Source organism: Globicephala melas, chromosome 2 (genome assembly GCF_963455315.2).
Source record: "Globicephala melas chromosome 2, mGloMel1.2, whole genome shotgun sequence".
NCBI classification, from domain to species: Eukaryota; Metazoa; Chordata; class Mammalia; order Artiodactyla; family Delphinidae; genus Globicephala; species Globicephala melas.
Genome location: NC_083315.2, coordinates 164499956 through 164518174, shown reverse-complemented (window position 1 = coordinate 164518174; position 18219 = coordinate 164499956). Strand labels below are relative to the sequence as shown.

General features: G+C 38.5%; 1 protein-coding gene and 1 pseudogene across 4 annotated transcripts in view; one reads left to right on the top strand and one right to left on the bottom strand.

The window, feature by feature from the left end:
- Nucleotides 1-18219, top strand: part of RPS6KA5 (ribosomal protein S6 kinase A5) — a 181345-nt gene that overhangs the window by 108848 nt on the left and 54278 nt on the right. For 3 of the 4 annotated variants that reach the window (XM_030883579.2, XM_060295196.1, XM_060295193.1), the window contains one exon: nt 2362-2469. The exons of the other annotated variant lie outside the window; for it this stretch is intronic. In XM_030883579.2, coding sequence (XP_030739439.1) covers nt 2362-2469 — 108 coding nt within the window. The remainder of the gene's footprint in view (nt 1-2361; nt 2470-18219) is intronic. 4 annotated transcript variants of the gene reach the window in all.
- LOC115867090 (protein FAM136A pseudogene) lies at nt 15641-16082 on the bottom strand (annotated as a pseudogene).

The following is an 18219-nucleotide window of genomic DNA, read 5'->3' as shown; positions in this document are numbered from 1 at the left end:
AGATACAATTAATCTTGATCCAAGAAACTTTGACTAAAAATATTTTTTTAATGAGGAAGCATTACTGTAGAAGCAAACAGTCATTATGTAGACTAGGCTTGTGTGTATTTCCAAGAAATAGAAAGTACTAGAATAATTCTTATCAAAGTTGTGTGAGACCATAGGAGGATGACTCGAGTCTCTAAATTCGGATGATACAGGTACATCATAAAGCTGCTGTTTTTCTTTGTTATATACTCAGATGCTACACTAGATTACAGATTTAAAAAAGATGGAAGTGCTGATTATGGAGCATAAAAAAGAATGGAGAGAAATGAAGGAAAAAGGCAAGGAAAAAGGATGACATTTTCAAAGGGGCAGGGAGATTAGAATTGCAGGATGGCGGTAACGGGTGGGAGAGGCTGTGAGAAAAGATGATGAGAAGATATAAGAAGGAAGGCATCAAGAAATGGGTAGATCTAGCCCAGAACAGGAACACAACTGGGCAGGTAGAGGGAGACAGGGTTCAGAAGAGGAATTCTAAGGAGAGTGAATGAAAAAACGTCTAAGAACAGGAGGGAAGTAGAGAAGGCTCTGGGGCGCAGGGCTGCAGTGCCATGGAGTGAAAGGAAGGGGAGTGTAAGGTGGGAGCTGAACTGAAGTGATAGGAACAGGCATCTGTATTCCTTCTGATAGAATTGGTGGTGTGGGGATGAACTTTATGCCTATGGTTATTTTTGTGGGGTATAAAGTAGTTAGGACATTTTTATACATGAGCCAAATTGGGCCAGGGAATAGGCTGAAAAGCTTTGTTTTATGCTTAGGGGAATCAGATGTAATTTTTATAATATAAAAACGATGGTGGAAATCACCATAAATACCAGAGTAAACACAAACAAAATACAAAGCTCTGACAGGTAAGCTAGTAAATTCAGTTTTTGGTTAGTATGAAAACTGTTAATTCTGTTTCTTAAAGGGAAAATTCATGAACATTCATTATTATTAAAACAGGGTAATCAGAAACACAGAGGTAGAGAACATGATGAGTACAAGATATAAATGTAATTGATATAGAGGGAAGTATATCGCAGATTAGATCTTAGCTAAATTTCTCTTAATCTGACTACCTAAAAAGATAAATACAAAGAGATATAACACAAAGCTAATAATGATAATCTTGATATAGCTACTAACACTGAGTTTCTCAGGAAGAGACAAAAACGGGGAGTTTACGTGGAAGTGATGAGGTAAAGCAGGTAGTAAATGACTTATTTCTAAAATCTTTTCCAAAGAGGTTGTTAAAAAAAAGTCATACTGGCTGTTAGGTGCTTGTAAGGCTTCAAGTCAAATGTCTAACAGACTGTGCATTTACGATATATAATAATGTTTTAAAATATGAAAAAAAACCCCACTGAGGTTCTTGAAAGAAAATTGCCTAGTGTTTTTCCTTGTGTCATTTTTTGTTTCAATTTTAAGAAAGCATCAAGAATCTTATTTTTCATATACTTAGTGTTGAGGAAAGCAGTGTTTCTAAGTTTAAAAACATTTAATTCGGGCTGACATAACATGGAACGTGGAATTCATGCATATCAAGTACTTCTTATATAACTTGGGTAGATTCATTTATGTCATAGAGCTGAAGTGTTTTACTATAAAACTTACATACAAAACAAAATAGAAGGATATTTAAATATCTAATTGATTTACATTGCTTATTTAGAACTAAAGATCAACTAAAATTAACCTGTGATCTTCAGCCTTCATGTTTAGGAGTGTATTATTCAACAAGCCTTTATTAATTACCTATTTGACATATGACACTGTGCTAGATACTAGGTAAATGCATAAAAAGTGAAAAAACAGAGTTTGGATATGGTTATATCAAGAAGAACAGGAAGTACCTAGAAAATATCAATTACTTTTATGTAAGTACGATGTAAATATAGATGCTATAGGAATAAAAACGAAGAAATGACCAGTGTGGGAAGTGGTTACTCAGGAAAGCCTTCTGAAGCCATTAGAAGTGATGGACATGAATTGGCTAAGAAAGCACCTGAAGATCATCTGGAGTGAGGATGAAATCCATCAAGAACAGTGACCCAGGAAGAAGCAGTAGTCACAGTAGACCCAACAGAAGCTAGTCCGACAGGAATGTACCCTCATTATATGGAGCATGAAGACATGGTTGCAGAGGGAACCCAGCAGATAAACCCTGAGATGGAGGAATTTAGATTTGCCCCGACCTGTGACTAAGAGCCGTCATAGCACCCTGAGCAGGAGAATGCCTTTTTTTGGTTTGTTTTTAAGGTAGATAAGAAAGACTTTTCTAATTTATTTTTTGGAAATTGTTATTTTAATATGCATATTTGTTTGTTTTTACAGTTGGGGATTATATACCGTGACATTAAGCTTGAGAATATTCTACTTGATTCTAATGGCCATGTGGTGCTGACAGATTTTGGTCTGAGTAAGGAGTTTGTGGCTGATGAAGTGAGTATTATATTTTAATTTGAAGTTAGTAAAACAGAATGTAAACAATGATGAAAAATGAGCTATAGAATGAGCGTTTAATGGGATAGTACTAAACAGATTATGGATTTTTGTACAAGTTTGCCCAGAGGAATATTTTGACATGGATAACTGTAAAGTTTTTAGTTTAAAATTACCATGGAACCATCCTGCTAGAATTCCAGTAATCCTTTTACGCATATAACAGAATTCCCCAGTTAAAAACAAAACAAAATTATGCATTTAACTTTCTCCATAAAATATAACTGAAATTTTAAAATAACACTTTGGGCCTTTTAGGAAAATCATGGCTTAGATAATAGCCAGTAAAGAATTACAAAACAAAGCACATACAGTTTACATTATAATTACAAGGTAGGACATGTCATGGTGGCTCTTTGAACTCACTTGACAAGAATAGCAAGGATCTACTAGACCTAATTTTTTAATAAACTTGCTGTTTTTTTGCCCATACAAACTAAAATGTAATAGCTAATGTACAGATTTTAAATATGAAGGACTTTGCGTTTTCAGCATTGATTAAAATTTGTTTATTGTTAAAGATTTATTTAATAACGTTTAAAATTGTACATTTATTAGTTGTAATTAGATACTATTTATGTAGCAGTTGTAATAAAAAGTACATTTTTACACTGCTAGTTTTTCAAGACAACTAAGTAATTTGAATGCCAGTTCCTTGCTATCCAAGAAATTATTGTTATAGTATACAGAATCACAGTTAAATTTTTGTAATAAAGGACTTCTTTACTGTAATTTGGGTTCCAAATTAGGTGTATCTATTTCTGATTGTTTGCTTTTTAGAATATTGCCAAAGCAGTCCTAGGTGAGTTAGATAAGTACTAAAATTATGAAAACAAAGGATCCCAATTTTTTCTCATATCTATATTCAATCACTTATCAATAAATATTTATTGACCACTTCTACTATGCTAGATATTGGATAATACAGTGACAAAAGGGAAATGGTCTCTGCCTTCATGAACCTGAGGGTTTAACAATATGTTGATTATCTTTGATAGAAAAATCATAGTTATGAAAAAGATGAGATTAATTTTTGAGGATTTTTCTTCAAAGTTTGATTTTTCAAACTTTGTTAAAAATTTTAGTGGCAACTTGAAAAATGTGACAGCTGAAATATGTTGATGGTTGTTTCCTCACTAAACCCTACTACAAGTAAAAGTAAAGGTGTAAAATAGGCATATACTCAAAAGGGAGAGAGGAAAACAGCAACCAGATTCTGGAGGAGGGACAGCAGAAATACTAGTTGTAACCGATGTAACACGCCTGAAACAGCTGAATCCTAAGCCAGTGATATGAGAATCCCCAAAGCAGGCTAATTTGCACCTCTGACCCCCAGAAAGGCTCAGGAATTGGGGGCACCAGGCATCGCTCAAAGCAAGAGTGCAGGACACAAGAGAATTAGTTGGAAGTCTATATAAGAAACAGGTACCCCCCAGATCTCAGATATACACTATCTCCGTAGGAAACCTTGCCTTTCTGACCCTCATGGAAAGCTGACAAGGTTAAATAGACAAGACTGTGGATTCAGGGACAAGGGGCACGGTTGAGGGAGAGGGCACCGTCAAAGCTAGCGGGTGGCGTGACGATTGCCACACTGCACTGGGGACTGCCATGGCCTCTTGCTGCTCCTTCCTTCTGAGCACGGTGGCTTCCTAGACAAGACCTGGGAGGATTCCTCTCTGAGAACTGAGAAAGAAATCTACAGATGCTGTCGGCTAGTGGTTTTGCCAGTGAACTGGCCCAGCCAGATCTCCCTGCAGTGATGCCTGCGGCTTAGCAAGCCCAGCCTGTGCCGCAGAAGCACATTTGTGATGACGTCACAATTTCTCTTGATATTTTGATTTCATTGTATTTCAATATCATTAGTTTGCTCTGTCCTACAATATATGTAAAAACATTATTCTGAGAAGGGGTCTATTGGCTTCAACAGACTGTCAAAGGACCCTTGGCATGTAAAGATGGAGGACTCCCCCTGCATAGAGAGAGTTGGTGATCACTTTTTTCTCTCCCCGTGGAACCGCACGTACATTTACTCATTCACTTCATCAGTATTTGTTGAGAGACTTCTATCTGCTAGACATTAGGCTAAGTTCTGGTGATACTACAATGAAAGAATCAGTTCGTGAATCCTGTATTTCTGGACATGAGTGGCTCATCATTTGGCAGTAGGCAGAAACAGACTTTGGCACTGAGGAAGAGCAAAATGTTTGAAACCAAAGCAAGAGGTAAACAAAAATCAAACATGATCAGAATTGTTGGGTTTTAATACAGTAATACAAATTGGTCAGAACTGCTGGGTTACTGAATCAGCTGCGTCACTTCTCACAAGAGAGACTTGTGTTTTCTGCTGGTCAATTCAACAGCTATTCCTCAAGGGAATGAGGAGAATTCTTGTCGGATGCCACAGTTTTGGAGCAATTGGTTATTTAGGTGCAAAAATGAAACAATGGGATTCAATCTGAAGTGGAGAAGTAATTTATAGATTCCCTTATTCACAACGCAACCTAGCTGCATTTCATGTAATTATGTGTTATAGTCATGTGTTATTAAGCCTTACAGTTTCATCTGTCTTCTCCCCTCAGACTACCAGCTCATTCTTCCTCTTAGCTGAAGAGGACATACTGGCTTGCTAGGCTTCAGGTTTAACTCTTAGGGCTCAAGTAGGGACTCTCCTTTTCTGAGTCCCCTAAAACTTGATCTAATGGTCCTTTGCTCCCCCCTTATTCCACCTGGCATCCGCTTAGCAAGTGTCCCTGCCTAGACCTATTGCACCTCAAAAATATTCCCATCCAACAATTTCTATTTTGATTAGCTAGCATTCCTTTTTGGTTTCCCATGTCAGCCTGACTTATATCATTTCTTGGAAGAGCTTCTTTTTTGTCTATTCCTACGCTACCTCCTTCGTTTTCAGCTTAAACTTCACTTTGAGGAGTTTCCTCCCTGGTTTCCAGTTTATATAGAGAGATTATACATCTCTACCTCTATCTGTAACTGACCCCTCTTCTTTTCTACCTCTTCTTCTTCTGCTTGGACGCTTTCTGTCACCATTTAAGCAAGCCTAGTCTCTCCCATCTTAAGTGTTTAAAAATGGAGAGATGAGTGGATGAATGGACTGACTGATGAACAGCAAACAATCTCAGAATCCCCTATTCCCTTCTAGTTGTTGTCCTATGTTCTCCTTTGTCAGTATTTGTCTGTGCAGTCTATTACCCACAGGTCACTCACCCCTTAATCTACTCCAGTGTGGCTTGCACCTCCTACCAATTGACTGAACCTGTTCTTGCCAAGGCCACTATTGACCTCCATTTTAGGTTTTTAAATTTTATTTATTTTTGGCTGTGTTGGGTCTTTGTTGCTGCACGCGGGCTCCTTCTAGTATGGCGAGCGGGGGCTACTCTTTGTTGTGGTGTGTGGGCTTCTCACCACGGTGGCCTCTCTTGTTGCGGAGCACAGGCTCTGCGTGCGCCAGCTTCAGTAGCTGTGGCACGTGGGCTCAGTAGTTGTGGTGCGCAGGCTCAGTAGTTGTGGCGCACGGGCTTAGTTGCTCTGCGCGGGCTTATGGGATCCCCCCGGACCAGGGCTCGAACCCGTGTCGCCTGCATTGGCAGGGGCATTCCTAACCACTGCGCCACCAGGGAAGTCCCTATTTTAGGTATTTTTGAGCCCTCACCTTACTTGACTACCTAGTGGTGTTGAACTGGAAATTGCGTCTCACCCTGGCTTCTGTGACGCCGTGCTCCCCTGCCTTTCCTTCTCTCTCTCGCTGTCTTTTGCAGGCTCTTTCTCTTCTACCTGAGGGTTCCTCACAGTTCAGTCCTAGGTACTCTACTCTTTTTATGCTTGCACTCTCTCCCTGTACGCTGGTGATTCCCAAATATACATGGCCAACCCTGACCGCTCTTTTGGACTCCAGACCCAAACATGCCCCAAGTGTGTCTCCCCTTGACTCTCTCATAGATCACACAAGCCCAGCATTTCCAAACCTGAATTAATATTCCCCCACCCAAATCTGCTTTTTCAGTTTATCACAGTTTTGTGTATTACAAATTCTGCTCTCATTTGATCTGAGAAATATTTCTATTTAATTTTCAGGAATTACTTTTTAGACATGTTTGAAGTTTCTACTCATGGTGTACTACTCATCTCTCTGTATATTTGTTAATTTAATAATTCAGCAAATGTTTATTGAGTACCTACTATGTGCCAGGTATTGTACTAGACCCTAGAAATATGGTGGTGAAAGAAACAAATTCCTTGCCCTCATGAGCCTAGATTTTAGAAGTATTCATCATTACCTCATATAATTATTTCTAGATTGTAATTTGCTAAACTAAATTGTATACTGGATAAAACTGATTTATTTTAGAAACCTTAACAATCTTTTATATGATAATGAGCACTATACAAATTTGATACTTTTACTGATATGTTCTTTTCTCAACCACATAATTTCACAAATCCCTTGTAATTCTGAGAATAAAAGAAGACATTTCTAAATATCTGCACACTGATACATGTTTTTCATAAGGTTTTTTGAGAATACAGTTCAGCAGACATTTGTTGAGTTCTTACTGTGAGTCAGTCTGCTAGGTATTGGATATATGGTTTTAACATTGAAGACTTTAAAGGCATTTTTCTAAAAAGGGCATCTGTTCTTATTTATAAGAAAATAATGTCAAAGTGATACATTCATGTGTTATTAATTACCCTATACTTAACTATAGTATATGCAGTCTGTGTTTTCATAATTTAACATTGAGCATTTGAAAAAATTCACAACAGGTTATTAACATGAATCCTCAGGTAGATAAATAAAACTAGAAGAAAAATAACATCCCAACATTTAAAACAGAGGTAGCTAAGTTAATTATAACTCACTGACATGGTAGCTGTACTTAAAAGGAAAAGGCCTGTGCATTTTTCTTTCCAGAAAATAGAAAAATGCAATCTTTGCTCTGTTCAGATAATGTTATTCATTAATTAATTCTTTGAACATAGAAGAGGCATTTTAGTGTAGTGGAAAGAACACATGTTGAAGTTAGAGGATCTTTTTCGGTTCTCCACTTCCTGGCTGTGTGACACTGGGCAAGTCACTTAGTCATTAACCCCTCTCAGTCTTGGTTTCTTCATCTGTAAAATAATATTTGTCATATCTAATTTATACAATTTTCATATGGATGCAATGAGTTAATGCTCATGAAAGTACTTTTTTAAAGTGTAAAACACAATGTAAATACCAGTTTCCACTGAAAGAGGTACTATTCAGATTTCAGATGACTATGAGTAAAATTAAAACATACAAATGAGAATCTTAAGTTATTCTCCCATAATTTTCTTATTTGTAGGAAAGATTTAAATTACATCTTTGTCTAATAAATGCCTAGTTTCTAATGTCCTTCGCAGGATTCTGCTGTGACAATGTGCATGTCTCAAGATGCCTAGGTGGGGTTCAGGATCCATAAAGAGTGTGTTTGCATGAGGAGTCCGACAAGCCAACTGTCTAAGGCAGCTTTTTAGTTTCGTCCATCTCCCTTCCTGATGGATCCGTAGTGACTGACATCTATTCACGATTCTGTTCATTTGCATGTGCTCCTGAAGAGCCTGTTAAGTCTGTCAGTAAGTCCTATCAGTCATTTGCCAAAATCATGACTCTGGGATAATTCTAGTTATTTTAAGGTAAATATTGAGATGGAAGTGCTGGGAAAGTAGGAGACCTAGAAACCAGTCAGAGGGTTCTTCTGTGGCCCCTGTTTTTCCTCTACTCAAACAATATTACACAATATTCAGTTACTAATACCTACGCTTTAGCCATTTGTAAAGGTTTTGTCCACCAGATATCAGAGCAGATCCCCTGCCCTTGGACAGGAGGAGGGGGAGGGAGGCAGAGATGGCTTTGTCCTCAGGCGCCTCACAGATCCTTTTATAACTTTTCTTATGGGAGAAATTATTGGCTCAGGTAAGATTTATTCATATACTATTTCTTATCTTAAGGCAGGCTGAGTGCACAAGTTCAGTGGGCAGGTTTTATGTAAATTATGTCACAGGGCTAGCGGGGACAACTTTTGAATTGAGATTCTTTTCAGAGAAACTTCTACTGTAGATTCCATTTGTTCAAATTATGTTAAATATACTTCTAATTTACTTGAAAACAATATTTAGCCATCATATTCTATATTAATATAGGATATATTAATCTATAAACAATATATAAACCTATAAATAGATTATTTTAATCTATTTTCTAAGTGTCAGGGACTTTCAAACCCATAAGGGGAATTTAGCAAGAGACACCCTGGAATACTAACATTGCATAAATGTGATTAATAAATGTTTATACTTTCCAAATTTGTTTTTAAATGTTTTATATTATACAATATTTCAAATGTAATAAAAATACAGCAAATGATATAGCAGAATCTGTGCACCACTATTCACATATACAGTTATGGACAATTTGTGGGTTTTTTCCCATTCATTCAGCAAATATTGAGAGAACATCTACTGTGATCCAGGCACTGTTCTATCTAGGTGTTGGAATCCAGCAATTAACAAAATAGACAAAAATTTCCCCCCTAGGCAGATAATAACAAATAAACAAGTAAAATATGTATGGACTATGTTAGATAATGGTAATTGACACAAAGACAAGTACAAGAGGAAAGAGAGATAGGAAGTAGCAGGATGAGAGCAGCTTGGACTTTTAAATCAGGTTATCAGGAAAGGCTTCACTAAGAAGGTGAAGTTGGGTCAAGACTTGAAGCAAGTGAGAGAGCATGAGCCATATCAATATCCAGGAAAGAGATTTCTAGGTCGAGGGATCAGCCAGTGTTGAGGCCCTCGGGTGGGAATATGCCTGGGCTGTTTGTGAACAAAAAGGAGGTAAGTGTGGGTGTGTAGAGTGAGTGAGGATAGAGTAGTGGGAAAGAAGGATGTGGAGGTGGTCATCTGGAGGAAGGACTGTGCAGATCGTGCAGGGCATGGGAGACCACTGTAAGGACTATGGGTCCTCCATGTGAAACGGGAGCCACTGGAGAGCTTTATGTAGAAGATGACAAGGCCTGAGTTATCTAAAAAGATTCTGTTTGCCAAGCATGATGGTCCTGTAGTGGGACAAATCTGGAAACTTGGAGACCAGTTAGGAAGCTGTTGCATTAACCCCAGCAAGAGATGGCATTGATTTAGACCATGGGGTAGCAGAGGAGGTTGGAAGACATAGTCAGATTCTAGATATATTTTGACATTAGTGCTAATGAAATTTCCTGATGACTTGAATATAGGGTGTGAGAGAACAAGAGGAATCAACAGTAGCTCCAAGGTTTGGGGCCAGAGCAGCTGGAGGGATGAAGTTGCTGTCAACTAATATGCCGATGGGGAGGTTTTGGGTGGCTGGAGGAGTGCAGTTGAACCAGTTGAGTCTGAGATGTCTGTTAGACATACAGAGATGTTTAATAGGCAGTAGGATATATAAATGTGGAATTTGGGGGAGAAGTCTCATCTAGAGATAGGAATTTGGAATTTGCCAATATATAAGTAGTATTTAAAATCATGAAAATGAATGAGAATACCAACAGAGTTAAGTATAGATAGAAAAGAAAAAACGACAAAGGTATAAACTCTAGTTATTCCAACATTAAGAGAGTCAAGAGAGGAAGATAAACCAGCAAAGGAGACTGAGAAAAAGGGATGAGGAGGTTGGGAAGAAAACAGGCAAGTGTGTTGTCCCCGGAAGCTAAGTGAAGAAGTGTTTCAGGGATGATAAATGATCAACTATATCAAATACTGTTGTTAGGTCAAGTAAGACACGGACTGAAAATTGAGCATTGGCTCAATTTAAACCTAAGAAGAGAGAGACTGGGGATAGATATATTGTCAGCCACAAATATAGAAAAAATGGTTTTCTTAAAACCACATTTAGCAGCACAGGTGCAGGCAAAGAGTGGATGGTGGATTGAATTTAATCTTGTTTTAGTATCCTTACTTTATATATTACATCCATAAACAATATATACTGTTAGCTTGTGTTTCTAAAATGTACATAAATGGCATATTATATTGCAGATTGTTTTTTATTTGACTTATTTTTAAAATTTATTCAAGCTGATAAATAGGAATCTGTTTCATTCATTTTTGCTGCTCTATAATATTCTTTTATATGAATTATCTAGTTTATCCATTCTGCTTCTGAGGTACATTGGTTTCTGTGTTTTCTCCATCACAGTGTTGCAATTTTTTTCTGATGTTATTGGTTTGTTGGAGTTCTTTAAATATTCCAGCTACCCATCCTTGATAATTATGCACTTTGTGAATTTCTTTTTCAGATCTTTTACTTGTCTTTAATGTGATTAATGGTGTTTATGCCATTATCAGATTTGACATTTTAATGTAATCAAATTTACCAATCTCTTAAGATTTATATTCTTTGAATCTTTAAAAAAATTTTAAATTGTGGCAAAATACACATAATGTAAAAATTATCATCTTAATCGTTTTTAAGTGTACAGTTCAGTAGTGTTAACTGTATTCACATTTTTTATGCAACAGATCTCTAGAACTTTTTCATCTTGCAAAACTAAACTCTGTACCCATTGAACAACAACTCCCCATCTTCCCCTCCTCCTAGCCCCTGGCAACCACCATTCCTCTTTCTGTTTCTATGAGTTTGACTATTTTAGATACCTAATATACGTGGAATCATGCAGGATTTATCTTTTTGTGACTACTTACTTCAGTTAGGTTAATGTTCTCAGTGTTTATCCATGTTGTGGCATGAGACAGGATTTCCATCTTTTTATAAGACTGAATAATATTTCATTGTATGTATGTACCACATTTTGTTTATCCATTCATCCACTGATGGACACTTGAGTTGCTTTTACTTATTGGCTGTTGTGAATAATGCTGCAGTGAACGTGAGTGTACAAGTATCTCTTTGAGGTCATTCTTTCAATTCTTTTGCATATATGCCCAGAAGTGGAATTGCTGGATCATGTGACAATTCTATTTTTAATTTTTTGAGGAACCTTCATACTGTTTTCCATAGAAGCTGCACCATTTTACATTCCCACTAACAGAGCACAAGGGTTCCAATTTCTCCACATCCTCACCTATACTTGTTATTTCTGCTTTTTTGATTGTGGCCCTCCTAATGAGCATGAAGTGATATCTCATAGTTTTAATTTGCATTTCTGTAATGACTAGTGATGTTGAGTCATCTTTTTATATGCTTATTAGCCATTTGTATACCATCTTTGGACGAATGTGTATTGAAGTCCTTTGCCTATCTTTTAATCAAATTTATTTGCTTTTTTGTTGTTGAGTTGTAGGAGTTCTTTATATATTCTGGATATTAACCCCCTATCAGATATATGGTTTGCAAACTTTTTCTCCCATTCTGTAGGTTGTCTTTTTACTTTGCTTGTTTCCTTTGATGCAAGGAAGTTTTAAAATTTTTTTTTTTTTTTTTTTTTTTTTGCGTTACGCGGGCTTCTCACTGTTGTGGCCTCCCCCGGAGCACAGGCTCTGGACGCGCAGGCTCAGTGGCCATGGCTCACGGGCCTAGCCGCTCCACGGCATGTGGGATCTTCCCAGACCGGGGCACGAACCCGTGTCCCCTGCATCGGCAGGCGGACTCTCAACCACTGCATCACCAGGGAAGCCCGGAAGTTTTAAATTTTAATGTCAACTCATTTGTCTATTTTTGCTTTTGTTGCTGTGCTTTTGGTGTCAGACCCAAGAAATCACTGCCAAATCCAGCGTCATGAAGCTTTCCCCCTATGTTTTCTTCTAGTAGTTTTATAGTTTTAGGTTTTACATTTAGATCTTCAGTTCACTTTGAGTTAATTTTTGTATTTGGGGTAAGGTAAGATCCAACTTTATTTTTGTGTGTGTATGAATATTCAGTTTTCTCAGCATCATTTGTTGAAGAGCCTGTCCTTTCCCCATTGGCACCCTTGTCAAAGATCATTTGACCATGTGCATAAAGATTTATTTCTGAGCTCTTTACTCTGTTCCATTGGTCTGTATGTTTGTCTTTATTTAAGTCAAAAATGTTCTGATTGCTGTAGTTTTGTAATACGTTTTGAAATCAGGAAGTGTGAGACCTCCAACTTTGTTCTTCTTTTTCAAGATTGTTTTGGCTATTAAGGGTCCTTTGAGATTCCATATGAATTTTAAGATTTTTTTTCTATTTGTACAAAAAGGTTATTGGGATTTTGATAGGGATTATGTTGACTCTCTAGATCACTTTGGGTAGTGTGGACGTTTTAACAATATTGTCTTCCAGTCCATGAGCATGGGGTGTCTTTCCATTTATTTGTGTCTTTTTAAATTTCTTTCATAATATTTTGTAATTTTTTTTTTTTTGCGGTACGCGGGCCTCTCGTTGTTGTGGCCTCTCCCATCGCGGGGCAACAGGCTCCGGATGCGCAGGCTCAGCGGCCATGGCTCACGGGCACAGCGGCTCCGCGGCATGTGGGATCTTCCTGGACCGGGGCACGAACCCGTGTCCCCTGCATCAGCAGGCGGACTCTCAACCACTGCGCCACCAGGGAAGCCTAATATTTTGTAATTTTAATTCTCCAAGTTTTTTGACCCCTTGGTCAAGTTAACTTTTAAGTATTTTATTATTTTTGATGCTTATTTTAAATGGGATTTCCCCCCCTTAATTTCCTTTTGGTATTGTTCATTGTTAGTGTATAGAAACATAACTAATTTTTTTAAATTAATTTTATTTATTTATTTTTGGCTGTGTTGGGTCTTCATTGCTGCGCACGGGCTTTCTCTAGTTGCGGTGAGCGGGGGCTACTCTTCGTTGCGGTACACGTGCTTCACATTGTGGTGGCTTCTCTTGTTGCAGAGCATGCGCTCTAGGCGTGCAGGCTTCAGTAGTTGTGGCGCACGGGCTTAGTTGCTCCACGGCATGTGGGATCTTCCGGGACCAGGGCTCGAACCCTTGTCCCCTGCATTGGCAGGCAGATTCTTAACCACCGCACCAGCAGGGAAGTTCCATAACTAATTTTTGTATGTTAATTTTGTATCTTGTAATATTGCTGGTTCTCTTATTAGTTCTATTTAGTTCTAACGGGTGTGTGAAATCTTTAGGGTTTTTTACATATAAGATCATATTATCTGCAAGCAGACATAATTTTACTTCTTCCTTTCCAATTTGGATGTCTTTTATTTCTTTTTCTTGCCTAACTGCTCTGGGTAAGACATTCAGCGCTATGTTGAATAGAAATGGTGAGAGGGCGCATCCTTACCTTGTTACTCATCTGAGAGGAAAGCTTTCAGTTTTTCACCATTGAGTATGATGTTTGCTGTGGGCTTTTCATACCTGATTTTGTTATGTTGAGGTAGTTTCATTCTATTCCTAGCTTGTTGTTAAGTGCTTTCTTTTATGATGAAAAGGTATTGAATTTTGTCAAATGCTTTTTCTGTATCAGTTGAGATGATCATGTGGTTTTTGTCCTTCATTCTGTTAATGTGGTGTATTACATTGATTGATTTTTTGAATCTTGAACCGTTCTTTCATTCCAAGATCTCACTTGGTCATGGTGTATAATCCTTTTTATGTGCTGTTGAATTCAGTTTGCTAGCATTTTTTTTTTTTGGAAGAAAAATTAAGTCTTATTTATGTTTAAAACCAAACCGCTAGGAAAATATATCACAGTCTTGAAATAGCAAACAGACAGGCTATATTATCATTTCAAGTAATAAGTTGGTAAAAACACAACGAGGTCCTTGATAAAACGATAAGGTGCCAGAACTGGGGCGAGAACAACGCATGTCGCAAAAGTGGTATTTGGTAATGAAGGGCTGTCCCGTTTTTTTGCTCTAAAGGAGTTACAGCTTGCCCCTGAGTTGCTTTCTTTTTCTTCTCTGACCTTCGTGTTGCCAAGGGATCGTTTCAACAGAGCTCTGTTATTACAGGGGGCAAAGTAAGCAATACTGGGTTTAGGCTTTCATTCTATTTTGTTTTATGAAAACCAGATTTTTCCAAAGCCAGTACTTCATAACTCTCTTAATTAAGCAGCTAACATTCCCTTTCGCTGTTCATTCCTGGATACTAGCATATAGCACAGTCAAAATCCCCTTTCCCTTCAAGGGTGAGTGTCACTGCAAGATTGTCTTGTCTCTCTGCTGACTCTGCTGCAGACAGCCTCAGGGCTCATCATGGCTGCCAGTTAGAGGGAAGGTTCGGTTCCCCTACCAGTGTGATAGCGCTTCTTACATTTTGCAGCATCTCCAGGCTGAAAGATGTAATGTGTGAGAATTTTAAGAAATGCGCATCCACATCTTGATGGCCAGAAAGGACCCTTTCAAAGTTTTTATCCAAACTACCTCTCCCAACTCTACATCTTTAAAGTAACTTCATGCCCTTGTATATAAAACAAAACTGGGCTTCCCTGGTGGCGCAGTGGTTGAGAGTCCGCCTGCCGATGCAGGGGACACGGGTTTGTGCCCCGGTCTGGGAAGATCCCACATGCCGCGGAGCGGCTGGACCCGTGAGCCATGGCCGCTGAGCCTGCGCGTCCGGAGCCTGTGCTCCGCAACAGGAGAGGCCACAGCAGTGAGAGGCCCACGTACCGCAAAAAAACAAAAACAACAAAAAACAAAACCAAGCAAAACGAATCCCCAGAAGCTCCCTTTCCCCTTCTAAATTAGTGACCTCCTGGATTTTGTTTTATTTCCAGTTTATGGAAAATGTAGCGATCCTTCTGGCAAACAGGAGGCTGGCAACAAATAGAAGCACCTCTCCTCACACTCCACCAGATCATAAGCAGGTCAGATGAACCTGCCAGCCTGTTGGTATCTGTGTACTAAGAGAATGTGGTGCCTTGGAGGGCTCTGGTTTACTACAAGGGAGACTCCCTGTTGCCAGGATAAGCCCTGGCCACATGAAATTCAGGCTCACGAAAACTCTCCTGTGCTATCTCTGACCCAAATTTTAGCACCAGGTTTTTTCAGTTTCTAGGATTCAAACACAAAGGAACCGGTGTCCAGAGGCAAGTGACATAGGCCTTAAACTTGCTGCCATCCTTAATTTCCTCATTCATAAACTTTCCTTAGAAAACCCAAATCCCCATTCCTCTTTTTAAATAGATTCCTGCCTTCAGCCCCAATGGCCGATAGCAGACATCTGTTTCCCAGTGGATGAGAGAGACTCCTTCATCTTCTTGGTCATAGTTGGGATGAGGTTCATGTGGTCATCCACACACGTGGTCACGCAACTCTCCAGCTGCCGCTTCACCTGAAGCTCTTTACTCCCCGCATCTATTAAATCTTTAGCTTTGTTGTTGCAATGGATGGTGTACCCGGCCAGGCGGTCCTGGAACTTCTCCAACTCGCTGGTCACCAGGGCCTGGGCTTGAGCCAGAGGTGCATGGCAGTGCTCAATGCACTGGTGCACTTGCTGCATGGACACCTGGCTGTCCTCACAACAGCCGGCGCTGCACCGGAACATGAGGCCCTGAATCTTCCAGATGTTCTCTCTCCAGACTCTTCACCTTAGAGTCCACCGCCTCCTACACCCTGAGCTGCTACAGCTCCGCCATGGCCACCCCATGCTGCTCCCCACGGCACCGGCGCCCACATGGACTCCCGCGCAGGAGCCCACCCCCAGTTTGCTAGCATTTTGCTGAGGACTTTTACATCAGTTTTCATCAAGAATATTGGGCTGTATTTTCTTTTCTTGTAGTATCTTTCCCTGGCTTTGGTATCAGGGTAATGTTGGTCTCATAAAATTAGTTTGGAAGTGTTCTCTTCAGTTTTTTAGGGAAAGTTTGAGGAGGAATGGTCCTACTACTTCTTTAAATGTTTTTTAAGAATGTCCAGTAAGCCATCTGGTCCTGGCCTTTTCTTTGTTGGGAGATTTCTGATTACTAATTCAGTGTCCTTACTGATGAAGAGTCTGTTCAAATTTTCTATTCATGATTCAGTCCTGGTAGATTGTATGTTTCTAGGAATTTATCCATTCGAAATTATTCAATTTGTTGGTATATAATTTAGTTTCTTTAAGGTCTTCTCTTTAATTTCTGATTTTAGTTGAATCTTCTCTCTCTTTTTCTTAATCTAGCCAAGAGTTTGTCAGTTTTGTTTATCTTTTCAAAAATCTAAGTTTTGCTAATTTTTTTCTGTTGTTCTGTTTCATTTATTTCTGCTTCAATCTTTATCATTTCTTTCCTTCTGCTAACTTTTGGTTTAGTTTATTCTTCTTTTTCTAGTTCCTTGAGGTGTAAAGTTAAGTTGTTGATTTCTTTGAATCTTTTAAAATGAAATCCATTCCTGTCTCAATGAACTAAGATATTCTCTTTTGTTTTCTTTTCGAAATTAGCATATTGAAATCTTTAATTTATTAGGAATTAATTTATATATATGTGTGAGGTGGGGATCTTATTTTTTTCTCTTTTTATATAGATAACCCAGTTGACTGAACTATTCATTGAATAGTCAGTTAATCCCTTCCCTACTGATTTGAAAAGCAACTTTGTCATATGCCAAATTCCTATGCATGCTTGTGAGTCTACTTCTAGGCTCTTCATTCAATTCCTTTTGTCGCCTTGCCTCTCCCTGAGTCAAAACTGAAAAATCTGAAGGGCCATAGCCTTACGGTATGTCTTTAATCTGGAAAGGTGAGATGTTTCCCCTCTTCACTTTTTTTTTTTTTCTGCGGTACGCGGGCCTCTCACTGTTGTGGCCTCTCCCGTTGCGGAGCACAGGCTCCGGATGCACAGGCTCAGCGGCCATGGCTCACGGGCCCAGCCACTCTGTGGCATGCGGGATCCTGCCGGACTGGGGCACAAACCCGTGTCCCCTGCATCGGCAGGCGGACTCTCAACCACTGCGCCACCAGGGAAGCCCTCCCCTCTTCACTCTTATCCTGTCATTCTCTCCTTATTTCCCCTGACCTTCCTCCTGCCTCTTCACTGTCTTTGCTATTCTTGATCTTTTGTTCCTCATTGTGTATTGAATTTATAAATTAATTTGGAGAAAATTGTGATCTTTGGATATTGAATCTAACAACACAAATTTGCATAAATATTCATATTTTCCCATTTATTTCCTTGTCTTTATGTCTTTCAATAATATTTTCTAATTTTTGTAATGATTTATACATATATTATTAGATTTATTTCTATTAACTTATTTTGTTCCTATTGACAAAAATTAGAATATCTGTTTTTCTTGGCAAAGCATAGGAATGTTGTTGATCTTGTACATAGCAATATTGGTGAATTCATATTAGTTCCACTAATTTGCAGGTTCACTTGGATTTTTTATGTAGATGACTATATTAAAAGAAAAATCAGAACTAGTATTTGTAAGTAATGATGGCTTTGTACCTTTTTGATTCTCATACTTTTTATTTTGTATGTGTTTGGGGATGTGTGGTTTGGTTTGGTTTTGTTGCTCTGTCTACTAAGTTTTATATGTATATATCCTTGCTTTTTACTTTAAGGCCATGTGTTTTAGGTTTTAGCCATTTAGTATGGTATCTGCTCTAGGTTTTTGATAGATAAATTATATTCTTAGTATATTGATACAAGGAAATTCTTATGGTTTTTTCTTTAATCACCTAGTGGTGTGTGTTACATTAATAGGTTTTTTCTTTTTCAATGTTAAGCCATCTTTCAATTCTTGGAATAAACTTTACTTTCTGTGACATATATTTTTAATATATTGCTGGATTTT